This window comes from Melospiza melodia, chromosome 9 (genome assembly GCF_035770615.1).
Source record: "Melospiza melodia melodia isolate bMelMel2 chromosome 9, bMelMel2.pri, whole genome shotgun sequence".
Taxonomy (NCBI): Eukaryota; Metazoa; Chordata; class Aves; order Passeriformes; family Passerellidae; genus Melospiza; species Melospiza melodia.
This window is the reverse complement of record NC_086202.1, coordinates 339866-366453: the sequence shown is the minus strand read 5'-3', so window position 1 is coordinate 366453 and position 26588 is coordinate 339866. Positions and strand designations below refer to the sequence as shown.

At 49.7% G+C, this 26588-nt stretch overlaps 2 protein-coding genes across 4 annotated transcripts in view; one reads left to right on the top strand and one right to left on the bottom strand.

The window, feature by feature from the left end:
* INPP5A (inositol polyphosphate-5-phosphatase A) overlaps positions 1–14872 on the top strand; it is a 181365-nt gene extending 166493 nt beyond the window's left edge. The window contains exons 13-16 of one of the 3 annotated variants that reach the window (XM_063162929.1): positions 7562–7673; positions 11837–11905; positions 13096–13132; positions 13282–13466. In XM_063162929.1, the coding sequence (XP_063018999.1) occupies positions 7562–7673; positions 11837–11905; positions 13096–13132; positions 13282–13331 (268 nt within the window). In that variant the 3' untranslated portion in view covers positions 13332–13466. Of the gene's footprint in view, positions 1–7561; positions 7674–11836; positions 11906–13095; positions 13184–13281 lie in introns of all 3 variants that reach the window. The other 2 variants (XM_063162930.1, XM_063162928.1) reach the window with 2 other exon arrangements.
* Positions 14873–16717: 1845 nt separating this feature from the next.
* On the bottom strand, positions 16718–19327 carry NKX6-2 (NK6 homeobox 2). The gene is made up of 3 exons (XM_063162926.1): positions 18619–19327; positions 18181–18353; positions 16718–17517 (listed from the first exon to the last, which is right to left on the bottom strand). Exons 1-3 carry the CDS (start codon positions 19031–19033, stop codon positions 17269–17271), a joined length of 837 nt encoding a protein of 278 aa, XP_063018996.1. The 5' UTR covers positions 19034–19327; the 3' UTR covers positions 16718–17268.
* Positions 19328–26588: the final 7261 nt, after the last annotated feature.

The window sequence follows — 26588 nt, the reverse complement described above, 5'->3', positions numbered from 1 at the left end:
ATGAAGAGTGGTTGAGATTTTTCCCCTTTTGAAGTTAAAAGTGAGAAAAGGTTTACTAAATGTGAGGACTCATACCTAAGTTCAAAAATATAATGAGCAAATCAAAATTGTCTCAGCTCTTCTCAGAAAGAGCTCAGTTTTCATTGATGCTTTATAGTTTCATCCCATTTCAAATACTTTGTATTATAAAAAAATTGATGATATAAAATGTGGGGACAATTGACAGATGAGCGAGCACAAGGAGTTTTTGAACAGGAGGCATTTCCACTCCCTGAAACATGATAAAGTTTGCTAAATGATCTGCATTTGAACCTAGATATAGGCTGCAGTTGTTCAGAATGACCTTTACTGGAATAAAAAATATCAAATAGCTGAATTTTCCCCACTGTTGCCTGGTGAGTGCTGCCACACTTCCCAGAGCAGCACTGGCAGCGTGGGCTGTAGAAGGCAGAGCCCCAGAGCAGCACCAGATGTCCCCATCACAGGGTGTCCCATCACAGGGTGTCCCATCACAGGGTGTCCCCATCACAGGGTGTCCCATCACAGGGTGTCCCCATCGCAGGGTGTCCCCAGCACAGGGTGTCCCATCACAGGGTGTCCCATCGCAGGGTGTCCCCAGCACAGGGTGTCCCCATCACAGGATGTCCCCAGCACAGGGTGTCCCCATCGCAGGGTGTCCCCAGCACAGGGTGTCCCATCACAGGGTGTCCCATCACAGGGTGTCCCCAGCACAGGGTGTCCCATCACAGGGTGTCCCCATCGCAGGGTGTCCCCAGCACAGGGTGTCCCCAGCACTGGATGTCCCCATCACAGGGTGTCCCATCACAGGGTGTCCCATCACAGGATGTCCCCAGCACAGGGTGTCCCATCACAGGATGTCCCCATCACAGGGTGTCCCATCACAGGGTGTCCCCATCGCAGGGTGTCCCCAGCACAGGGTGTCCCCAGCACTGGATGTCCCCATCACAGGGTGTCCCCAGCACAGGGTGTCCCCATCACAGGGTGTCCCATCACAGGGTGTCCCCATCACTGGATGTCCCCAGCACAGGGTGTCCCATCACAGGGTGTCCCATCACAGGGTGTCCCAGCACAGGGTGTCCCATCACAGGGTGTCCCATCACAGGGTGTCCCCATCACAGGGTGTCCCCAGCACAGGGTGTCCCCATCACAGGGTGTCCCATCACAGGGTGTCCCCATCACAGGGTGTCCCCATCACAGGATGTCCCCATCACAGGGTGTCCCCAGCACAGGGTGTCCCATCACAGGGTGTCCCCAGCACAGGGTGTCCCATCACAGGGTGTCCCCAGCACCGTTTTTCCCCATCACAGGGTGTCCCCGTACTGGATGTCCCCATCACAGGGTGTCCCATCACAGGGTGTCCCCAGCACAGGGTGTCCCCATCACAGGGTGTCCCATCACAGGATGTCCCCATCACAGGGTGTCCCATCACAGGGTGTCCCATCACAGGATGTCCCCAGCACAGGGTGTCCCATCACAGGGTGTCCCATCACAGGGTGTCCCCAGCACAGGGTGTCCCCATCACAGGATGTCCCCATCACAGGGTGTCCCATCACAGGGTGTCCCATCACAGGGTGTCCCCAGCACAGTTTGTCCCCATCACAGGGTGTCCCCAGCACAGGGTGTCCCATCACAGGATGTCCCCAGCACAGGGTGTCCCATCACAGGGTGTCCCATCACAGGATGTCCCCATCACAGGGTGTCCCATCACAGGGTGTCCCCAGCACAGGGTGTCCCCATCACAGGGTGTCCCATCACAGGATGTCCCCATCACAGGGTGTCCCATCACAGGGTGTCCCATCACAGGATGTCCCCAGCACAGGGTGTCCCATCACAGGGTGTCCCATCACAGGGTGTCCCCAGCACAGTTTGTCCCCATCACAGGGTGTCCCCATCACAGGGTGTCCCATCACAGGATGTCCCCAGCACCGTTTTTCCCCATCACAGGGTGTCCCCGTACTGGGTGTCCCCATCACAGGGTGTCCCATCACAGGGTGTCCCAGCACAGGGTGTCCCATCACAGGGTGTCCCATCACAGGGTGTCCCATCACAGGGTGTCCCCGCACTGGATGTCCCCAGCACATCCCACGGTGGCACTGCACGAGCAGAGGACACTGCCTGTGGCAGCTACAGGTAGGAGCCCTCCAGAGGGAATTAATTGTTTCCTGTTAGAAAGTACATTTCACCCATCTCACTAGCAGATTTTATCCATGCTTGCACACGAGAGGAGTTCATTAGGAGCATTTTTCCTAGCTGGAAATGCCAGTTAAGGAGACATTTATATACACAGCATTGTTGGCTTGTGTTTTGAGTTAAGGCACTGCTGACAGGATGGTTTATGATGTCGGACAACTTTTCACCCTGCAGTAAGCATTTTTGTAAAGGTGTCTAATCATCTCTGACAATACCTGTCAACAGTAGTAGTGCTCTGATATTACTGACCCTCTTAATGGTTTATTTTCCCCAAACAATTGCCAAGTAGTTCTCATCCTTATTGACTGTGACAACAGTAGTTCATTGGTCGGCCTGCTCCTTATTAACAGAGTAAGTTAGCAATTCATCAAAGTGTTTGGTTAAATTTCAACAGTATTGAACATTATATTAATGATGTTGCTGGAAGTTTTATTCAGAAAACCCACCTGACAGTAATCCTGATTAAATGAGTGCAACTGAAACAGAAGTTTGTGTAATAGGATGGAAAAGCAGCTACAAACTGCATCTTCAGAAGGAGTAAGTCCTAAACAAGTGGAAATAAATTATGCAAGCTTTTCACGTGGATGCCCCAGAACTACCTGTCTGCATGTCCAGGGGCATGCAGAGCCAAAGTGTATTTTGTATAATTCTGCTGGCTGGAATACACAGAGAATAACAGTCTCTTTTTGTATTTATTACCCTGCTAATATGAGTGGCTAAGGTCCTAAATTCCTAGAACTTTGCCACTGTTTTAAATAGGGCATCAAATTTGTTCCACAGGGAATTCCCCATTTCCCCATTGTATTTTTAAATAGACATGATATAGTGTGTGTAAAAAAGAGGCTGGAGATGTCAGCAAAACAAATCTAACTTACTGCCCTTGATCACAGACAGTCTTATTCCTAACGTCTTTTGGAAGATGGGTATTACAAGAATAGTTCTGCTTTTTTGCATGTACACAACCTCAAATTTACCGTAATTTTATGAGATTATTTATGCCTAAAGGCAAAGAAGCAGTCAAGAAGTGGGGTTGAGAGGAAGGAAAAGAGAAGGGAAACCATGAAGCCAGCTTAGAAAGAGCAAAAAGTGAACGGTCGAGTGGAAGCGTGGATTGGCACACTCGTGTCTCTCGTTGGCCACTGCAGCAAGTGGAAGTATTTTCCAGTTTCCTGAGAGCCACCTGGGATGGGCCAGTGCTGACAGGCAGTGCCTGTGGGATGGTTGGTGCTCTCAGGCAGGTGTGGGATGGGTTGGTGCTCTCATGCAGTGGCTGTAGGATGGTTGGTGCTCTCAGACAGTGGCTGTGGGATGGTCGGTGCTCTCAGGCAGGTGTTGGATGGGTTGGTGCTCTCAGACAGTGGCTGTAGGATGGTCGGTGCTCAGGCAGTGGCTGTGGGATGGTCAGTGCTCAGGCAGTGGCTGTGGGATGGGTCGGTGCTCTCACGCAGTGGCTGTGGGATGGTTGGTGCTCTCAGGCTCTGGCTGTGGGATGGGTTGGTGCTCAGGCAGTGGCTGTGGCACGGGTCATTGCTCTCAGGCAGTGGCTGTGGGATGGGTTGGTGCTCTCAGGCAGTGCCTGTGGGATGGTTGGTGCTCAGGCAGTGGCTGTGGCATGGATCATTGCTCTCAGGCAGTGCCTGTGGGATGGGTCGCTGCTCCCAGGCAGTGCCTGTGGGATGGATCGTTGCTCTCAGGCAGGTGTGGGATGGTCAGTGCTCTCAGGCAGTGGCTGTGGGATGGTTGGTGCTCTCAGGCAGTGCTGTGGCATGGATCATTGCTCTCAGGCAGTGGCTGTGGGATGGCTGGTGCTCAGGCAGTGCTGTGGCATGGATCATTGCTCTCAGGCAGGTGTGGGATGGTCAGTGCTCTCAGGCAGTGGCTGTGGGATGGTTGGTGCTCAGGCTCTGGCTGTGGGATGGGTCGCTTCTCTCAGGCTCTGGCTGTGGGATGGTTGGTGCTCTCAGGCAGTGCTGTGGCATGGATCATTGCTCTCAGGCTCTGGCTGTGGGATGGTCGCTGCTCTCAGGCAGTGGCTGTGGGATGGTTGGTGCTCTCAGGCAGGTGTGGGATGGGTCAGTGCTCTCAGGCTCTGGCTGTGGGATGGTTGGTGCTCAGGCAGTGCTGTGGCATGGATCATTGCTCTCAGGCTCTGGCTGTGGGATGGTTGGTGCTCAGGCAGTGGCTGTGGGATGGTTGGTGCTCTCAGGCAGTGGCTGTGGGATGGGTCAGTGCTCTCAGGCTCTGGCTGTGGGGAGCAGGCCGCCAGCACGTTGCGGTGCCTCTCGGCGCGGTTCCCGCAGCCTGTGGTGCCACCGTGCGCACCATCCCCGAGCGTGGGGCATCCAGGGGCTCCGTGTGGAACCAGCGCTGCCTCAGCAGCTGCTTCTGAGCCTTTGGGCGTTTTCCCTAAGGCTTCGATTCTGCGACATCCGTCTGTTTTGGCTGCATCAGAGCCGTCATCCTTCCTAAAACGCCTGTGCATCTGTGGGCTTCTCCTTCCATTGCTGCTCTTGACTGGGTTTAAATCTGATCAGCTGGGGAGAAGACATCCAAAGGAAGTAACATTACGTAAGACACCAGAGTATCCTTGGGGACAGGACTCTTAAAAACACACCAAACAAGCAAAAGCTTCGGAGTTCACATGCAGATGATTCTGGAAGCAGTCACACAATTTTCGTGCCGCTGTTCGCTTAGCTATGGAGCAGGATGATGACCACAACTTCTGAGGCGTATGGTATTTGAAAAGTTTTGTTCTGGAATAGTATACATTCAGCAGCATGTTTAACAAAGTCTTCTTCAGTGACAGTTGTATTCCAGAAACCTCTAACAGAACTTTTATTTGCTAAAATCTATTTTAGATCAATGGCATATAATAAAATAAAATAGCCCTACAACCCCAGAAGTCACAAAAAAAAGGATCCCTCATGGGAATTTTGAGTCATATTTAGCTATGGCCTCTATTTGAGCCTATCTACAAAAGAATTTTGCTTATTCCAAAGTGTTTGTGACCCCTCTAGAGCATGAAGGAGTGCTAATAGTTCTCCCAGTTTTGGGGGCATCTTAGGATATTTTATTATGTTAGTGTCAGTATTTCACTGAGATTAGGACTTCCACACGGCAGAGTGGACGCAGGGAGGGAGTTTTATTCATTGGAGTGCAGTGAGACACAACATTCCATGCTTCTTGCTTCCTTTGAAGGATTCTTTCTTATAAAAATAAGAGTTTGCCTCTCTTTATTATATTAAACTATTACCTACAGGCCATTTTGTCTGGACAATTTTGCAGCATTTATTTTCATCTCTGTCCCAGCCATTAGAAATCTGATTTGTCAAAGATACTTGTAAACTACAGTAACTTTTTGACTGGGTGATCAGTGCTATGGACCTTGAAAAATTGGCAGAAGTTTTCACCCTGTGAAAACATTAAGATACATAAAGCAAATTGATAAATACCATTTAATAGAATATAGGCTCTAGGATTTAATGCTTTAACACATAGCAGTAACAGATCATTCCAGGTATGGAACATCATATTTCAAAAGCCATACAGTTAATGCTGTAAAAGGAAGGATTATATGAAATGTGATTGATTCTTATACCTTTATGTCATGAAAAGTAGCTTCAGTTATATGGGGTTCTGGAATCAGTAAAGTAAGAGGTTACGAGAAAAAGTCAACCCTTAAGTTGCAGACAAAGAGCTTCTGCTACCAATATAGTATTACATCATCAAAATATTTCACGGACACTCAGAAATAAGCTGTACTTCTGTATGTCAGTGAAGCAGCAAATTGAATTCTCATAATATGTTTTGAAAATGAGTCTTGTTAGGTTTGATGAGGTGGAAAACGTACTGAGATCACTGGTTTGTTCCAATACATTCAGTACGCTTTTCTTGGATGTTTGCCATGGCTAATCTTTTTAACGGCAGTGTAGCTTGTAAACCCATTTGGTAGAGAGCTGGATGTCTCCGTTTGAGTATCACACCAAACAGGATGGTAAATAAGTTTCTCTTCAAGCATGCAAACCTTTTTTGTATAATACTAGAAATTTTATTTTAAGACACTGAAAAATCTCAGTATTTCCTTTATAAATTCAGTGAGGAGCAGAATAAAATGCAAATGTCATTTCAAGTACTCTCACACATACATATGTAGATGTTTGGGGGGTTGAAGAGTTTTATCAAGGGCAGACTTCAGTTAATTCAGGCCCAGTATTCAAGAAGTTGAGCCTGTCACAAACCCTCTGGATTTCTCCAAAACCCCTTCTTAGCTACTCCCACATGCCATTTTGGAAATGGTCTAAGAAAACAGTGGGCCTTACAGTGTGGTGAGCCGTCATCAAATGCAAAGTTCTGTCTAGGTAAACTGATCAGAAGATTTGGATGAGACATGAAAAATTCTGGCCTCAGCTTATTGAGGTTGAGCCAGAGGTTGCCCTTCAGGTGCTTCAGATGATCGCAGCCCATGGGCTCACGCTGGTGTGTTACCTTTAGTTATATTCTGTAGATTAAAATAAATACTTTCTGTTGCCCTTTAAAGCTAAGTTAGGATGCACTGGTGATGTCATAGCATTTTTATGATGGCCCCAGAGTGTAACTACCATTTAATCTGCTTCTATTCGAGATGTTTTTACAAAATAATATGCTTTTCCTTAACACAGTTTCATAGGTATGGGATCTTATGTAGTCAGCATCACTTTCTTTAAACCACATTCCTGATTCCTTGGTTCAGAAGAAATCTCCTGCAAACCCTGCTATCTTGTCCTGTCTTCCTTTCTGTCACCCTTAAAGAATCCATACAGGAGAGGTTTGTGTACTGCTGCAGTGGTCCCAGCACTCTGAACTCTGTTTTCTGTTAAATTATTCATGGATAATTATATATATATTATATATATAATTATTTCTGTTAAATTATTATAACTCCCCTTGAGAGAATCCTGTGAAGAAATCACATAAGATGAACCTTTTTCCCCTAGGTTTCATTTTTCAGCTTCTGCGTGTACATTTTCTGTAGTCTCTTGTCTAATTTCAAGTTGTTGTTGAACTGATTTTTTGTACTTCACACAGATAAACAGTTTGCTGTCTTTAAACATTCTCACAAAAGCACAAGGTAGGAGGTGAGAGTGTTTAAACTGTGTATGTCTTAACTTCTTAACCATGCAGTAGAGTTGTAGATCTGAGAAGAGATGTAGAAAAAGAGTACATGAAAAGGAAAGAGGGAGGAGGAAAAAAAAGTGTCTGAAGAGCTGCTTTTTAACAATGACATTTTGTAAGTAACGTGGCCCTTTGAGCCAGAGGTGTCAGACTGCTTTGCCAAGAGTCACTGATGGTTGTGGATGGGGTTTGTTTGCAGTTACCCCTACAGCGAGGACTCCAGCCAGGGAAGGCAGTACATGAACACGAGATGTCCAGCCTGGTGCGACAGAATCCTGATGTCCCACTCGGCCAAGGAGCTCATTCTGAAGGTAAGTACAGACCTGCAGCCCCCTGATGCCTCCACACTGCATTGTCTGCACCAAAGGCAGGTATGGCTGGAGGGCTCTGCCCTTGAGTTTGCCAAACTGGAGACAGCACACCATGGTAGTAAATGGAGGGGTCTGCCTCCAGTGATTTGCACCCAAGAAGGGGGATTTGTCCCCATAAACCTGCTGACAGTGACTAAAAGATGAGCTTTCACAAGCTCTTCTTTTGGTATCTGAGCTGCCAATGATGACTGACTGTCTTCTGTCCTGTGCCTCTTCTGTGCAAGGATGCACAGCCCTGGGACACTGACTGCTTGCTTTAAAGAGAGTAACAGAAAATAAAAAAGGCCCTATAAAAACCCTGTGAAAAGTCTCCGTTAGTCCCCCAGCCCCGTCCACCCTGCAGTGATATAAGCAGCAATATTGCCCCTACCAGGGATTCAGCAGGGATGCAAACAGGAGCAGGTACAAGTGGCTACTGGCTGAGGAGTCACACAATTGAGAGAAAAGCCTGTACAGCAACAGACACAATGCATCTGACTTACCAGAGTGGTAGATTTCCTAAGGCACTCCCAAGAACATGACAAATGCTACGTAGGCCAAATCTATTCAGGCTGTCCCCCGAATGAGGATGGTCTCCAGCAGGTAGGCTCCAAACTGTGGTACACCAACTAGGTGCCTAAATTTAGACATTCCGTTGAGGCTTTAAAGATAAGATTCTGCTGTGTTTTTAGAACATACAATTCCTCTTGGGTTTTAGTGCTTGTAGATAGGGTTAGGGTTATTTGGTGATGTTCTGTCCAAGGTTAAATGATCTAAATATGGTTCAGGAGCCTTGCAGTTTTCTTTCCTGTCATTTGCTCTCTCCTTCTTGTTCCACTCTGCCCACCTTCTTTTCTCGGGAGCCCTGGACTGGCTCAGCTGGTTACATGTGCCAGCTTCCCCTGCCTCTGTCCCTGTGTGTTTGCTCCTGGCACCCAGACCCCCGTGCTGCTGGTGCTGGTTGCCAGCTGCTCTAGAGGGCCAAGACCAGATCAGGAAATGGGGACGTGGTAGGAGATCTCTCCCACTTCTCTCTGTTCTGAGCTGGCCAGCTGGCAGCATAAATGGATGTGCTGCAGTGAGGTTGTCTTGGCTGACCAGACTGTATGACTCTAACAGACTTACTGAACCTAAAATTGCCAAAAGTCATGTGTCTGTCTGTGTGCTCCTATATAATTAATGCAGTTTAGTGGGAGTGAATTACAGAAAATAATCTTCTAAGTAAATCAGTGTTCTATAGCTTCTTAGCTTCTTTTTTTTCCAGTTTAAATTAATTACACCCTTGAAACTTGCTCTCCTGAAGTTTATAACCTTCTTTTTCTCTCTCATCGGGGTTATTTATCTCGTGATTGGACTGTTTGCTTTGCAGTATATAACTCACTGAAAGGCTGGGAACGTGTTTTCCACAGCTGCTCAAATTTCAAGTCAATGCACTTCCTTGCATGTTTTAATGTGTAAAAAGTGTCTATGTGACATCATGAAATTTCACCCAAAATTTTAGACAATGCATGTACTGCAGTATTCAGTAAAAAAAAATGTGAAGCCTAAGGGCAATACAGTCTTTACAGTCAAATAGTAACATCAAAATCAGTGTTATTTATTCTCATTACACGAAAATGTCATGTGAAAAAGTGAGACTTTACCCAAAATGTTACCGATAGTGCTTGGCGACCATGAAATTCCTAAAGAACAAAGGATTAAAACCATGAAAAGAGTGGCCAATGAGGGAGGATTTTTTTTTTAAAGCTATGAATAAGGAGATAAATGTGTACACAAAAGCTTGAAGAGTGTAAACAGTACAGAGGGAAAGGAATTCTTTCTGATTATCTAGAGGGCTATAACTTGGATATAATGGGAGAAAATTCAACAAGGGAAAACAAAGTTACAGTGCTGAAGAAGTTTGTAGCTGTGAGGTCAGTAGCAATTTCCAGTCTCCGTGTAACAGAAACTGCATCAGTTGGATCCTTCAGAGCTCACCTTTAAAAGCACACACACTCTGTCTCTGGAGCATTTGCAAACTGTGGTCGGGCAGTTTGGGGCATCTCCAGCAGCTCGTATGCCAAGTGACAGGTGCTGCTGAGGCTGGGCTGTGGCTCACTGGGTCTGTGACCAACAGAGGAGTTTGCTTATCCAGCCCAAAGCCAAATCACCATTCTGGCCCATAGAACCTAGTGAAAATAGCCAAACTGATAGAGCAAAGGGCAAAACCACAGGTTTCTGTGGTTCTACGCCAGCAGCAGTGTTGGCCTTGACTGAGAATTTACTCCACTGCAGAGACCTATACCTTAAAGCTTTAAAAGGAACTCTGTAGAAAGTAAAACCAAATTTTAATTAACTGATTACGCTGTAACAAATCCTGAAAATAAAAATGTATATGAACTTTTAAAGAATTTTTTCAATCATGACTATCTATTGAATATTCTTATTTGTCTAATTATTTTGCTGTATTACTTTTTCTTATAAGCAATTAAAGAGTTTATTTTTCTGCCTAGGCAATTCTGTATTTTATTTTAAACAAAAATTGTAGCTAATCTGCATTTAAATCCTAGGTAAAGAAAGGATAGGGTGCACAAATTGCCGCTGTACAGTGTGTTCAGCTACACAGTAGGCATTACAGATTGTACTGACATGGGGCTGTAAACAGCTTTCATGCAACATCATCTATCATGCCATGGTCGGTTACCTCACCATCATGTTATTTTATGCTTCCTGAGCCCTAAACCACCAAAGGTTGCCCACTGCTCGGGAGCTGCGCTGATGCCTGATCGCATGAAGTAATGAATGCTCAGCCAAGTGTATATTGTTTCTGCTTGTGCACTGCTGTAATTTGTTTATCTGTCTAAAGATTATGCAGTTGAAAATCCACAATTTTATGCTGCCTTTGTAAATTATCAAGTCGCTTTTGATGAATGTATCCCCACTTCCGATGCTGGTGGCATTATGATCTTGAAATATTGGAAAGTGCTCATGCATACAATGCAGAAGGTTATGTTTTTATATTTTTGGCAGACAACCGTGCTGTAAAGTAAATCTGACCTTAAGCTTCCTTACTGCATTAAAGATAATTCAGTTTTAACTTTATAGTCCTAAATGCTACTGTTTATATAAAGTTATTGCCCAGTCAAACTTGACTGATTACAGATGAGAAAGTCTTGGCTGTTTCCTACAAAATAAATTAGTATCGCCAACTAGTTTAAAGCACATCTACGATTGCATTAGAGACTGGAGAGTGTGCAGATTACAGATTTAATTAGCTTATAGAAATTGTTTAGCACAATAGGAAATCATTTTGTATGGCAATGTATTTGTATTTATTCCTGAAGTACTGTGCTAAAGAATCAAAATAGCTCCTCCAAATCACGTTTATTGCAAACAGCAGAAAGATGAGTACATTTTATTATTCATTAAGATAAAAATGCTAAAGAAGTCAGTGTAGAAGGGTAAAGTTCAACATGAACAAAATGAAAGCAATTCATAATGGAGACCAGAGGAATGTCATCCATTATTTGCTACTTTTCTTAAAATCCCTGAATGCTTTTTTTCAGATGAAGAAATTTATCTCAGAGAAATGGTTAAAGATTATGCTCATAACCTGAAAATAATCATTCATCTCTCTGAACATTTAAAATCCCCTATATGATGAAATCAAATGCTGTTATAAGGCAACATGGATTGCATTTAATTCAAAGAACATTTGTCTCACCTATTCAATTCAATAAAAATTGTGTTGTTCTTAAGAAAGGACTGGCCAAATGTGCTTGCTGCATTTTGCAGCAGAAGCCTGGAATGCAACTACAACAAGTCACTCATTTCACTTAGTGCAGCATTAGCCACGAATATTTCCCTGGGTCCCATCAGCAGGGAGGAGGCATAGAGATCTCAGGGGGTTTTTTATGCAGGAAAAAGGCACAAATTACTGCAAGCAGTACTGGGCATAACAGTTCATTTTACACATTCTTTCTCTGGAGAAGCCAAGCCAAGATGTGTTAATATCACCGCATTCAGAAATTGGTTTCACCTATTTGCACAATATTTCCAATGTTCCTTTCTGTGTGTGTAATCTGGAGAATTCTTGGACTGACTAGTGTTTTGTTGTTTTCTGTTTGTTTTCTTTTTTAAACTAGTCAGAAAATGATGAGAAGATAGTAATATATGACCACATTGGGCCAAATGTCTGCATGGGGGATCACAAGGTAATTAAATTAAAAATTTTAGTCTTTTATCTTCTAGTTTTTTAATTAGGAATGAGAATGCATGCACTAGGTTCTACTAATTGTAAGTCAGCTATGTCTCTGCCCTATTTTTAAGTAATACCTTGAAAATGTTTCAAAGTTGAATTCAGCTGCAGTCAGTCTGTTTATCAGAATGGCTGCTTGTATGAAATCAAAGAACAGGATGGGTGCTAGAATGAAAGCAGGATACCATGCAAGCCAAGAGGAGCAGCCATGTGTACACTTAAAGCTCTTCTAGCAGCACACAAGTGATTTCATTGGGTTATCAACTATGCTTTCAAAGCATAGCTTCAACCAGGTTGATGCACAGGTGCTTAATAGTAAAAGAATATATTGGCAGTTCCATATTCAAACAACAAGTGATAAAAAGAATATAGAAGAAGGATAAAGAATTATAAATAAATAAATAAATACCAGTTGTTTAAATTAGTAAAATACCTGAATTCTATGGTTTTCTTTGCTGAAGATACCAGATGGAAACCTAAGTTTGAAATACAATAAAACAGAGTATTTGCTTTCTTTGAAAAAAGCCAATTGAGGAGTAGGAGGCAACTTCTGAAAGCCTATCTAAAACCAGCACTGAGGCTCTTGAATGATAATTCAGAGGGATAGTGGGTAATTGTATGTGTGGATGCATGTGTACTTGCAAATCTGAGCTCACAAATGTTTACCCCTATTTAATTCCACGGTCAGAGTTCTTGTGAGACAGAGGATTGTTTTCTAAGGAAAAATGCACTTAGGGCATTTGGTCCAGAATCATCCAAGGTTTTAAAACAGAGCAACTTACTAATTTATCCAGTAAACAAAAAGGTCTGGGTCAGCCAGTTCAGAAACAGCAGTTTTTGTTTCCTTCATCACGAAAGTGGTGCAGCACTGTTACAAAAGGGAGTTGTGTATGGGACCTGAACCTCTTCCCACAGAAATCTCTGGACGTTTTTCCTTTAGGTTTCAGTGGGAGCAGAAATCTGTGAGGAGATAATGTTGTTCCCTTATGCATTTTGTAATTAGATTAATTCAAAAACTTGTTGCAATATTTTGTTTCCAGTCATAGAGAATTTTTTGTTGTATTTACTACTGACTGTAAAGAAAAAAAAAATCAAAACACGTATGTTTCAAACATGTAACTTCTATTTTTCCCTAACTTGCTGCAGCCTGTGTTCCTGTCCTTTCGAATAGCTGCTGGGGCAGGTAAACCTATTGCAAATGTGCACAAGTGTTGTGTCGTGCAGTGATGTGGTGGTAAATATCATCTTTTTTCTTTACGTTTCTATTACATTTTCTACATCATTTCCCCTGTGTTTATCTTTCTTTTTAAAAAAATGCCAATTCTGCAACAGGAAAAAGATGCCTACGAAGTGAGAAGATTTTCCGTGAAACCACACTGTAGCCAGGAGGGAAGGCAGCACACTGAAATCTGTAATCCTAACAGCTGTATTGATAAATCCAGTCCTGAGTGCCACATTTTTAGACTGCTGATCGTACACTATGCTTCAGCATCTGGACTCTGTTCAAGAGACGCCTCACATACCTCACTGTCTTGTATGTTCATGTGACATCAAGTAGAAATGTGGAATTATTTTTTATATATATGTCACAGTTCTGTTGCCAAAACTCTAAATAGACAGCAGAGATGTTATGTATTCTAGATTTCACAACTTTCAACTTTTAATAAGTGTTTGTCAATGTGGAAAAGCTATTTCAGCATATTATAAAGTTTTAAAGGTATCATACCCCATATATATCTTTACCACTTTGGGATTTTGTACATTGGATTGTACAGATAGAGATATTGATGGTTTTAAATGGTATTTTCTTTTTTGACCAAGGCTTATGGTTTGTGTTTTAGTTTTAGTATTTTGGTTTTCATTTTTTATTTTTTTTTCTCATTTTATTTACTATACTGCCATGTTACATGGTTTTTGAATCACACAGCAGCTGCTTTCTATACATACATATATATGTGTGTGTATATATATGTATGTATGTGTATATATACACAGATATATAAATAATTTATAAACCTGACCAAAACTTATGCTAAATATACTTTCCAATATGAATGCTTGAGAGTGCCATATCAGCAGTAAGTATTGGAGTCTTAGCAGGTTTAGTTAAGTGTACATCAACAACCAACATTTATATAATAAATAATATATAGCAGTGCCATCCTTGATACAGATATATAGCATACTATATAGCACATATATTAGCAGTTTCACTTTGTTACTCCTATAATCTCTTCTTTCTATGTAATATTAAGGATTGAATGTGAAGTTCTTAGCTAGGTTTGGGTGTAACTTTCCAGAATTTTGTAAACTGTTTTTGTCCGTCTTTTGTTACTGTTTTATGGTGCCATATTCTATATTGAAACAATAACAACACGGGAGAAGAAAATAATAGTCTGCTTCAAGTAGCAACTGTATTGGACACAGACTGTATTTATACAGTATTAAAGAAAAAAAAAAAAAAAACACAATCATCAACCCAACTGTAAATTTTCCCGGTTAGTAGCTCAGTGCAGCCTACAATATAGTCTTGTTACAGACATTTTCCTCCCACCACTAAATACAACATTAAAAGGTGATTAGGGAGTCTGTTGATGAAACACAAATGTATGTTTTATTGATTTAATTTAGAACACTACAGAGTTCATGGACTGCGCGATGGCATTAGATTGATGCTTGATTTTGGTATAAATCACTACCATTGGAAATGATTTGATGTCCGCTTGCAGAGTTTTCTCAACAGTACAGCCCACTTTATAGCAAGTATTGTTGCCCAAAGGGTGTCTGCAGCTCTGTATTGTTACTGTGCCATGTTGCATTATAACCACACAGTAATTCTATTTAAGCGAACTCAACTCATAACTCTGAAGGCCTTTAGAAATGAGTACTCTGGTTCTCAAGCAATAAAACTAATCATGGTGAACATGGCTGTGTCTGCCCCTTTAATTTGGTGATTACAGGGAAATTACTAAATTATATTTCTTATTGAGATACGTTTGACCCCGCCAAGCAACAAGGGTATTTTTCACATTAAAACTTCTACGATAGGATGCAGTTCTGGTGTTAATCAAAATACAATACAAACCGAGTAAAAGCCACTGAGGAGCTGGTACGGGAGCCCTAATGAGAGGAGGGTGACGCAGCTTTACGAGCCGTTCTCAAGATCCTAGTCCTCAGCAGGTCAGTAAATGTGCCACCATAAACTCCTTCGTGGTTATCCCGAGTTTCAGAAGAAGCCTCTGCAGCCTTTTCCAGCAGGGACCGAGCGCAGATGAGCTCGCTGTAGCCTCCAACGCGGGGGTCCGGGCCCGCGCTCCTCGAGGGCGAGCTGCTGAGAATGCCCCGGAACTGAGCCCTCAGAAACTCACGAAACGCAACTTTGGCATTTTGACAGCCGCGGAGGCGAATGCGGAGGCGCGGGGTGAGCCGAGCCGGGCCGGTGCTGGCGGACACCCTGCCGCAGCCCCGGGACAGCCGAGGAGCGCCGGGCTCCGGCCCAGGATGGGGACGGGTCCTGTCAGCCTCTGCCCGGGGCCGTGTCTCCGGCTGTCGGTCCTGCGGGGTCTCGGCGCCCCCTTCCCCATAACGCCCCCTCATTTCGTTTAAGAACTTTGGGTGGGAATGACTAGCCCCGAGCGCAGGTGCTTTTATCCAGACACTTCCCCTCAGGAGCCCGAACAACGGCCGGTCTCAGCGTGCTCACAGCCAGGCCAAGACCCTAAATTTGATTTATTCCCTCTGTAATCGCGGCTTAACTGGGCGCGGCCCCGTTCAGTGAGCAGGGACCTTCCGGGCCTCCACACCCTCCCCGGGACGCGGAGCTGCCCTGGCGGGAGCGAAGGGAATCGGTCACAGTGAGCGGGGAGGCCGGGACCCGAGGAGGGCTCCAGGGGGAGAGGTCCGGGCCCCTTTCCGCAGCGGAACCGCGCCGACGCGGGCCCGTGCTGTGCCGGGGGAGGCCCGGGAGCTGCGGAAGGTGCTGTCGAGCGGGGTCCCGGGCCCTGCGGAAGGTGCTGTCGAGCGGGGGCCTGCGCTGCCGGGGCCCGCACCGGCCGCTGGTCAGGGGCAGCAGGAGCGCCTGCCGTGCAGCCGCTCCCGGCCTTTGCTCGGGCTGCGAAGCCGTAGCTGAGACACGGAGAAAAGAGATGCTCGCGTTCCTTTAAAAAAAGATAAACAAAAGCAGCAAAAAAAAACAAAGGCATCTTAACAACGCGGGCGGCTCACAGCCACCCGAACTCGCGTGTGCCGAGGGGGAGATGCGGAGTCTCGGGCGGCCGGGAGCGCCTTGGCGGCCGCGGAATCACGCAGAGCCCGGTTCGGGCACGGGAGCGGCCGCAGGTGCGGGGCCCAGCACGGCCTGGGAGCCCGGCGGGAAGGCGCGGGAGGGCGGTGGGGCTCGCAGCCGCCGCGGCCGATCTCAGCAACTTCGCCCCCGGGTTTTGACCGAGGCCAGTACTCGGGCAGCTCATGGGCCGTGTCCCGGCCCCTCTCGCCCCCCTCCGGAGCGGACCCTATCCCCCGCCCGAGGCCGACGAGACGCTGCACGGGCAGTGGGGCCGCACGTTCAGCCCGGGTCTCGCTCCTCTCCGGGCAGTCCCACAGCGCGGGCCGTGACCGCGGCCCGGCCCTGCCGAGGGAACCGCGGCTCTCCCGGCTCAGCCCCCCGGACGAGCGGCTCCTTTTCCCTTGAGGGGCAGCATCGGGCACCCTGCAGAAGCTCTGGTGTCCCCGGCCCCTGGCACAGAAATGCGGGAAGAAACTCACTAAAGAAGGTTGTTAAATAATTTATTGATTTATACAAAGTCTTTCCAACACGTGTGGAGACATTCTAATGTAAAATCGCGTCCATTTTCCTCTCGTGCTTTTTTTGGGCATTGGTTTGGTTTTTTGGTATTATTAAGCATAAAATCCAGAGGCAGGAGAAATGCAACTGCCAAAACACTGAGGGACGGAGTGAAAGAAAACTGCCGTTTTTACACTAGAAATATACATCACAAAATCTGAAATTTACTATATACAAAGTGGCTGAGCTCGGACTTGGGACCCATAGAAAACATAACAAAACCTGATTGTTAGGAGCAGGAAATTAACAGGAAGCCTAAAGGAAAGAGCAGGAAACCTTACAGGGACACAAAACCCAAAAAGTTGAAGAATTTTCTCTGAAATTTACATCAATGAGAAAGAAAATAAATTCATAACTTATTCTGTAAAAAATATATACATTTCACATACATTTTATGCTGTACAACACACCACTTCAAACACCCAGTTACACTCACCCCTGCCGCGCTGCCCGGTGCGGCCGTCGGTCCCGCGCCCTCACAGCGTATCCGAGCTGGTGCTGCAGGGGCTGACGAGGGACAGGTTCGTGGATTTGTGCTTTTTCAATAGCCTCGTGATTTTTTCATCGTCTGAGTTGGGGTCCAGGGGCTTGTTGTATTCGTCATCGTCCTCATTGTCCGAGCTCTCCTTCAGCTTCTCCGTCTCCGAGTCGTGCTTCTTCTTTGCCGAGGCCATTTCTGCCGCGTGTCTCTTCCGCCACTTGGTCCGTCTGTTCTGGAACCAAACCTGGGCACCGGCACCGGGCACAGCTCAGCCACGGCCTCGGCCCCGCCGCCGCGTCCGCCCCCGCCGTCCCCGTCCCACGCGCGGCGCGGGGCTGCGGGCGCTCGGAGCCCCGCACGACTCCGGGAAAGGGGCGCCCCGTTGGGGACACCTGCCTGGCTCTGCGGGGCTGCACGACGCTTAGCTCAGCAGCTTCCCGGAACAGTCGTTTGTTGAAAACAGAATACGATAGCCAGGAAAAAAATATGTATTTTTGGCTTACAGTGCACCCCAGCATTCAGATGCACCTGCAGTCTTTGCTAAAAAATTTGCGGGGTTATACAAGGTAAAGTTGTACCACTGGACATGATCATCGTGGAAAAGTAGCTCTTTAAAAAAATTACCTGCGGGAGGCTTTATGTCGTTGTTGTGATGGGGGTTTATATTAAATATAATATGTCTATTTGTTTTAAACTGTTTGCAGCACAGAGAGCTCTAAGCACAAAATAGTTAGAAATTACCCTAAGATCCATCCAAAATCGAAATGTAACTTAAATTCTGACTCCCAAAAAAAGAAAAAATCCCGGCATAATTGCGCGGTGTTCGTGGCTGCTAGTAATTACCGACATGGCAGAAAGCGGCCGCGGCAGGGAGCGGGAGAGGAGGGAGCCCGCAGGACGGACCTACCTTCACCTGGCTCTCAGTCATCCCCAGGGAGTAGGCGAGCCGGGCGCGCTCCGGTCCCGCCAAGTATTTCGTCTGTTCGAAGGTTTTCTCTAAAGCGAATATTTGCTGCCCAGAGAAAGTCGGTCGAGAGTGTTTCTTCTTGCCGTCCTTGTCCAAAACCATCCCCGTCTGAGCTGGAAGCGGAGAAAGAGCTGCGTCAGAGATGAACTCTGCACTGCCCCCGGCCCGCAGCCAGGCCCCGCCAGGCCCTGCGGAGCCGCTTCGGGCGTCCGCCGGCTCTAAAGCAAGGCTCGGTTCGGGACAGAGCCGGGACCGTGAAGACCGAGTGACCCGCACGGGCCTGCCTGCCGCCCGCCCCGTCCGCCGGCTCGGGGCCGCCCCGGCTCTGGAGCCCAGGCCGCCTGCTCCCCGCGCCCTGCAGGAACCGGCCGCACTTACCGGGACAGGCGAGCCGAGGATCTCTCCAGGGAGAGCCTTGCACCACTCCCGGCCAGAAAATGGGCGGCCGTCCCGGCAGCTCCGCCAGAGGCTTCGGGTAGCGGGAGACGGCGGCGGGGCTGAAGTACATCCCGGCCGAGGCTGCCAGCCCGTTGATGCGGGGCAGCCCGCCCAGAAGGTTGCTGGCACTGCCCACGGGCCGCCCCAGGATGTCGCTTATTCCGTGCGGTGTCCCCAAGGGGAGCTGCGTGTTGAGTCCGCCCAGGGCCGGTGCCTTGAAACCGGAGGGGTTCTGCAGGGCGTAGGGGAACAGGGAGGTCTTCATCTCGGCCATGTTGTGCAGCGCGGCTAGCGGCGCACTGCTAAGGACGAATGCGCTCTGGCGATTAGCATCCATCTGTCCCACCGCTAACATCTGCGGGCATCAGCGAGCGTGGCTCCTTCCCAACCGCGCCGCGGCCGCTCCGCTGGGGACCCTCGCCGGGACCGTGGCGGCGGGCGGGACGGGCTCCTCGCCGCTCGCGGGATCTCAGCGACAGCAAGTGCCGAACTTTGCTGGGAACAGGAAAATCCCGGCGCTTGCTCGCCCGCTCCCGCGGCGTGCACCTCCGAAGTCCGGGCTGAAGAGCAGCGAAAGCCGAGCCGGGCAGAGCGGCGACACAGCAGACTGGGAGTCCCGGGAGAAGGAGCCCCCACCGGCGGCGCGTCCTGACGGACTACGGGCAATGCGCTCCACGCGCGATGCGGCGGGCAGGGGACGCGGCACCGGCAGCTCCACGCGTCGCCCCGGCCGCGTGTCCGGCGGCCGCGGGGACGCTCCGCGCCGCGCCCCGCGCGCAGATAACCGCGCGGGCACCTGCGCGCCCCGCGCCCATTGGGCGGCCACCGCCCCGCGCCGCCAACACCGCCCAATCGGCGGGCGGCGCGCGCCTCCACCCCGATACGTCACAGCCGGACCGAGCCGTGGGAGCGCGCGGGGCTGCACGTGGCCGCGCCGCGCCCGACGGGACCCCGACCCCACTGCCCCGAGCCCGCCCGCCGCCCCGAGCCTCACTGCCGGGCCCCACCGCCCGACCCCACCGCCCCGAGCCTCACTGCCGGGCCCCACCGCCCGACCCCACTGCCCCGAGCCTCACTGCCGGGCCCCACCGCCCGACCCCACTGCCCCGAGCCTCACTGCCGGGCCCGCCCGCCGGGCCCCACTGCCCCGAGCCTCACTGCCGGGCCCCACCGCCCGACCCCACTGCCCCGAGCCTCACTGCCGGGCCCGCCCGCCGGATCCCACCGCCCCAGGCCCCACCGCCGGATCCCACCGCCCCGAGCCTCACTGCCGGGCCCGCCCGCCGGGCCCCACTGCCCCGGGCCCCACCGCCGGATCCGCCCGCCGGGCCCGCCCGCCAGGCCCCACTGCCGGATCCCACCGCCGGGCCCCACCGCCCTGCGCCTGCCCGCCGGGCCCCACTGCCCCGAGCCCCACTGCCCCGAGCCCCACTGCCTCGGGCCCCACCGCCCCGGGCCCCACCGCCCCGAGCCCCACCGCCGCGGGTCCCACCGCCCGGCCCGCCCCACCGGTAGCTGTGCTCCCACCGGCAGCTACCCCGGAGGCGGCGGCGCCCCCCCACTCGCCGCGTCGGGCCCCTCCCGCCGGGCGGGGTCCCGGTGCGGAGACCGCGGGCGCCTCATCGAACCGCCGGGCAATGACCGCGGGGCCCCGGCGGCTGCGCTGCCCCGCAGCACTGAGCGGTAACGCCCGCCCCGATCGCTGCTCTTTCGGGTAATCGGCTCCGTCTTCAGCTGCTCAGCGACCGTTCCCTCGCGTTAGAGCCCAACGTTTTTAAACCTGTTGTAAAAAATTATCTTAAGCCCTGGGAATAACTGTTTAGCTCAACTTTGTTGACTATTCTGAAACCCGCTGGCGTCGCAAAGCATTCCTTCCTTCCTTCCTTCCTTCCTTCCTTCCTTCCTTCCTTCCTTCCTTCCTTCCTTCCTTCCTTCCGACCCGACGTAGGGGTAGAGCCCTTGGTCTTTAAAGGGAGAAAAACTGCGGTTGGATCATCGCGGAACCGAGCTCGTTCGAATAAATAAAATGACCAGAGATATTCCTAATCAAAAGCACAATTCACTGACAAGAAAAGAAGAATTCGGATTTGAGGCTTATACAGAAAATAATTCCGGAAACTGGGTTTACAGCATGTTTTCCGCCTTGCAGCTGCTTTCTCCTACGGGTTTGATACATTGTTATCCAAGGAAAACATAAATCACAACAAGCGGGGAACTAAATATTTTCAAAGTGTTCATAAAGTAAACACGAATCAACTTGATTATATCAGAACAATTACTAAAAGCGTGGTCCTTGGGATGTGGTCATGTCTGTCGTCAGAATCGTTTGCAGGTGAACAGGATCTCGTTTAACCTCTAACAAGACCGTAGTGGCAATGTAGGTCAACTTTGTGAAGTAATGGACTCGTCCATGGTCTTTGTTTTCAATGGCTGGAGTTAGGGGATGTAACAGTCCCTGCGTCTCGTTTTGTGCATCCTTGTAAAAAGCTTTACGTGCAAACCTGAGATTTAAAACGACGCTGCGCTAAAGAAGGTTTAATAAATGATTTCGTTGCTTTTCCCTCTGTCCATTGCAAACACTGGCAGCGGCGGGAACAGTCACGGTGTGCCGGGCTTTGTGAGGAGAGCCTCATCAGCTCCGTGCAGGCTCGTTCCCGCGACGCCCGCATGCGTTGGGAAGGGGCTGGCGATGCCACCTGCTCCCTGCGCCTCCGCGCGGCCCCGGCTCTCGGCGGCGTTGGGAGCTGCTCCAGGTGGCCGCAGACGGGGCTGATGGGCCCTTCCGGAGAGTCGTGGCTTCGGCCGGGGATCGGGGACCGCCCGTCCCGGGCAGCAGGTGCGGGCGCGCCGCCAGCCCGCGGCTCGGCTCGGGCTCTGCCGGCCCGCGTCTCTCCGGGGCGCAGGCCGCCGGGTTTGCTCGCGTCCCGCCGCTCTGCCTGCCCCAGCGCCGTGCTGGGGGCCGGCAGCGCCTCTGCCCGCCGGGCCCGCAGATCTTGCGGCTCTGAGTGCCGACCCCGCGGCGCTGGGCGGCTCGGCTCGGCTCGGCTAACGAGAGGGGCACCTTCGGCTGAGGGAGACACGGGCAGCCGCTGCCGCGCCGAGACGCCGCTTTCTTGCGTGGGACCGATGGAGCAAGGTAAGCGTGGGGCCTCCGCCATCCACGCTGAGCCCGGGCGAGACCGACCCCCGTCCGCCCCTGACGGGAACGCTCGCCGCCGGGCTGCCGTGCCGCCGGGAGCCGAGGGCCGTGGCGCAGCGCAGCGTCCTCCCGCGCCGCTGCCGCCTGCTCCCCGGGACATCCGAGAGTGTCCGTGTCCGTGTCCGTGTCCGTGTCCGTGTCCCGCCGCCGCCAGGAGCGCGCAAAACTCGCGGCCTCCAGACCCGGTGGACGGTGGCCCTGCAGGGGGCTGCCATCTCGGGACCCTCGCCCATCGGCGTACGGGTCCCGGGGGCAGAGCCAAGCCTCCCGCTCCATCTAAAGCCGCCCTCGGAGTCCTGTAGCCAGTTTGTGTGTTATCAGCGACACTTGTTGCATATTAGCGGTGCGTTTGTCCATTTCACTGACTTTCCTGAAATCTCATACCCTCGTTTTTCCACGTGGAAATATGTGAGGTTTATTTCTGTAGAGCCCGTGGAGTGATAAATCTACTTTTGCGCCTGTTCTTCCGATGAGGTGTGGCACCGAAAGAGGACACCACGGGCAGGCATCTCTTGGTGTCTCCGCTCCCCACTCGCGGGCTGCCCGCGAATCCTCTTTCCGCCCCGCCGCTTCCTCTCCCCGGTGCTGTTGGGTCCCAGGCTCTGCCAGGCTGCTCCGGGGCCAAGGACTCCCCCTTAAGCAAACCCCGCTCCGGGTGCAAAGCTCGTTCCCCTCGGAGACGTCGCAGTGGCCGGGCAGTCCTCGGGGAGGCTGCACCGGCCGCTACGCGCGCCCTGGCCCCGGCCCAGGCCCCGGACATCTGACCGCTCGCCCCCGGGCTCGGCGCAGCGCCCGCAGTCACGCCCGGCAGCCGCTCGGAGTGGTGGTCCCGGTAAAATAAGTCGGGCATACGGTTCCGAAGAGTCAGTGGCTCATCGGCTGCCGGAGCCCTCGCTCTCTCCGGTGCTTCCTGTGGCCGAGCAGACGTTACTGATGGAGGGCTTACCCGAGCAGATATAAACCAGCTCGAGGCATTTGTGACGGCCAGCGCGGGCGCGTTCCCGGGTTAGTCCGGCAGCGCTGCAGCTCGTCCCGTCGGGTGGACACGCTACCGGCACCGCTCGTGTCGCCGCTTTCGGAACGTTCATTTCGGCGGAGGAGAGCAGGGCCGGGCCCCGGGCAGCGCGGTCACCGGTGCGGGCCCCCGCTCGCTGCCCCGCGCCCCGCGCCCGGCCTCCGCCGCCGCCGCGCCCCGCCGGCGCCCCCTGCCGGCACCGGGCCGCTGCACCGAGCGGGCCCGGGCCCGTTCCCCCCGCCGGTCCCGTTTCCCCGCCGGGCCCGGTCTCGTTCCCCCGCCGGTCCCGTTTCCCCGCCGGTCCCGTTTCCCCGCCGGTCCCAGTCTCGTTTCCCCCGCCGGTCCCGTTTCCCCCCGCCGGGCCCGGTCCCGTTCCCCCTGCCGGTCCCGTTTCCCGCCAGTCCCGGTCCCGTTCCCCCCGCCGGTCCCGTTCCCCCCGCCGGGCCCGGTCCCGTTCCCCCGCCGGTCCAGTTTCCCCCCGCCGGTCCCGTTTCCCCGCCGGGCCCGTTCCCCGCCGGGCCCGCTGCCGCCGCCGCTCTCCGTGCCGGGTGTGTTGTGGCGGGGCGGGCCGGGGCGAGGCTCCCGGACCGGCACCGGCGCCGGGGCTCGGGGAGCTCGCGCGGGGGCTGCGGCGCTGTCCCGGGGTCCCGGCGCAGCCCCGGGGCCGTGGCGTGAGAGCCGCGGCACTGGCGCTCGGCGCGTGGTTACGGGCAGGGCACAGCACGAATGAATTCCCGCCGTCTGATGTTAACGATCGTGTTGCTGTGCCCGACATCAGTAACATTTCTTGGAAATGACGTAGAAACAAAACTGACATCAGTGACATCAAATTCGTCTGGGACTTACGCATTCCAGCATACGAAAAGAGGAGTATTGCAGGAAGTGAACCAGAATTAAATTCTACTGTACAAATAGCGTCAGAAAAGTTTTGTTTAACCTGCTTTTTTGGTGGTTTTTTTTGTGTTTGGTTTTTTGTTTTTGTTTTTGTTGTTATGCATACAGCCAATGTGCCTTTTCTTGTCGTTTCTGGGCAGCTGAAAATGTCCGAGAGCTTGTGGACTAGAAGAAAATAAGTCACTAATAGATCCCCCCACAGTATTATATATTATTCCAAAGTGCAACTGTAAAGTCCATGTAGAAACAGAATGATTGAGGAAGCCAGAGCTCAGAGCAGCTCGCCTCACAGTTTCCTTTCCTGAGTTATTCTGCAGCTAATGGAGGTACCAGGAGGAGCAAGCGAAATTTTACTGTTGCACGGAGTTACATAGAGCAATAGTAGGAACAAGAGGAAAATCCATGTACTGGGCCTGTGATGATGCTCTCTGCCTGTGTTCCTGGCAGTATGGATGCTTATCTAAAAGACATCCTTGTGTTTAAAAATAGGGAGTATTTTTGCCTAATAATGTAGAAAACAAAGAAAACTTCATTAGAAAACAAAGTCATTTTAGACTAAATTATCTCTGTTGAAACATCTACATGGGATGATGTATGTTCTGAGAAAGGCCATATTTAATATTTTCCATTATGATCCTTGGTACGAAGGGTAGGAATCTGCTAATGGTGCAGAGCTGAGTGTTCATAGTCTAGAGCAGGAGCAAGAGAAACTGGGTGACCTTGAGAACAGTGTGACAGAAATGTGAAGAAATGTAAAAATTCTATTTCTAACTGATGTCTTCCTGGGAAGCCAGTTAACTTCAGCTACCAAGCACAAAGATGAGACTGCTTTTTAGTGTTTTCTAGAAAGAACAAAAACAAAAGGCTCAGTATGTGTTGTATCTTGTGACTCCCTAAGGTTTTAATCTCTTTAGTGGGGTGGAGGGAAAGCTATATGTATAGATCGTTTCAAAATTACTTATTCCTGCTGAAGACTAGAGTGAGATTTTAGAAGTATTATGAGGAAGTTTTCAGTGCCTCTGTGTGAAGTGGTATACTTTGGATTTTAAGCCACAAGTTTTGAAGCTCTGGCAAACATGAATTAGGTTTAAGGAATGCTTCTGATGCTATAATCACCAATCATTACTGTAAATATTGATGGAAAGTAGCATGAATATAGTTTTATATGTATTTTTAGGGCAAAAAATGAAACAGTATTTTTGTAGGTGAAACTTCTGAGATATTTAAGATAAGCAGTTATTAGCATTAGTTTTGTTCTCTGTTGTGTATCTTGACAGGCACACTTAACAACCATATGGTGGGCAGGGTGGGGATGGTTTTTTGGCTTAACGTCCTTATCAAAATGTAGGGCTTTTCTAACCCTAGTTGATCTAGGAGTCAGCTTATGGTGGACTGAATTTTTGGTGCAGTTTTCAGCAGATCACTGGTATTACTGAGATTCCCAGGACTTTGATTTTTTTACCCCTCTTTCTGGGGAAACCCTGGTTTACCTGTCCCTTCTCTTCTGCCAGTGGCTTAGATGGTTGTTAGTATTAAGAGCATTAAGCTTTTAGATTGTGTTAAACTTAGTGTCCACCCACCAACCCTTTCCCACTTCCCTTGTTCCTCCAATGCTGTCCTGCTTGTCTCCACTCTAATAGTTTGTCCTTTTAATGAGAGAAGGCTACAAATTATTCTTTCTAAGTAAGATAAGCCCTTGTGAGCTCTATTTTATCTAACCGAGACTGGGAAGTCATTTGCCTTATTTGTATTAAACAGATGTATATACTTTACCGCAAGTCATTAGTGCTATAAAGAAACTGCCTTCCTATTGATGGCCTGGATGGGGAAACTCGGAAGTTGCCAACAAATAAAGAGTGTGCTTACAAGCACTATTGATTCTCTGTGAGCCACAGAGAATTGTTTTGTTAGTAAAACTCTTCCTGAATATGTGAGAATAAGAAAAAAGACAAGGATTACTGAAAGCAGAGAGGACTGGGGTATGACTTGGGATGAGAACCTTATGTTGTTTTTCTTTGAAGGGTACAGTCTGTAAAGACAGGTGACCAAAATGTGACAGCAATTTTTCTGGCCATCCTCAGCAATCTCAAAGGCAATCCTTAGAAAACTGAAGGGCTAGCACAGCGCTTCATATGGCACATGATTTCAGAGTGATCAGAGAGTTCCCCAAATTATCATGAAAGAAAATGAAAGTATCATTTGCATAGGAAATGAAAGACTGGTGTGATTCAAATTCCTTTTGTCCTGTCTGGGTTTAGCAACAGTTTGAAAATGCTTCTCTGAGCTGTTTGGGGAATATTTCAACATATGCTGTTGGGTAACTATTAGGAGCCAATTCAGGAGCAAGTAAGAAGAGGAGCAGTGTGGTTCTGAGCTGTAGGACAGCAGAGTCCATTTACTGGAAGCTGGAAAACCTGTGGATTACTCAAATTTATGATGCTTGCACTGCTTGTGTGTTCTTCCATATTCACAGAGCTTGCTAGAAATAAATATTATATACATAGCTGTTTTCCAAGACAGATAACAGGACAGAACTGGATGGACAGCAGGATAAAGCTACAGCACAGTGGTGTTCTCTGTGGAGCCATGTTCAGTGGTAGGATTTCCATCATCTTCAGTGCACATATTCTAGGATGTAATTTATATTTTTAAGCTCACAGGCTATTCCTTTAAGAGTATCTCAAAAGAATAACAAATTAAATTATTACTTCAGCTTTGAAAAATCTTTTAAATGTGGTAAGTTAGAAGATTCTCCTGGTGATGTCCTGATCTTGCTCACTTTTTTTGAAGAAGACGTAAAAC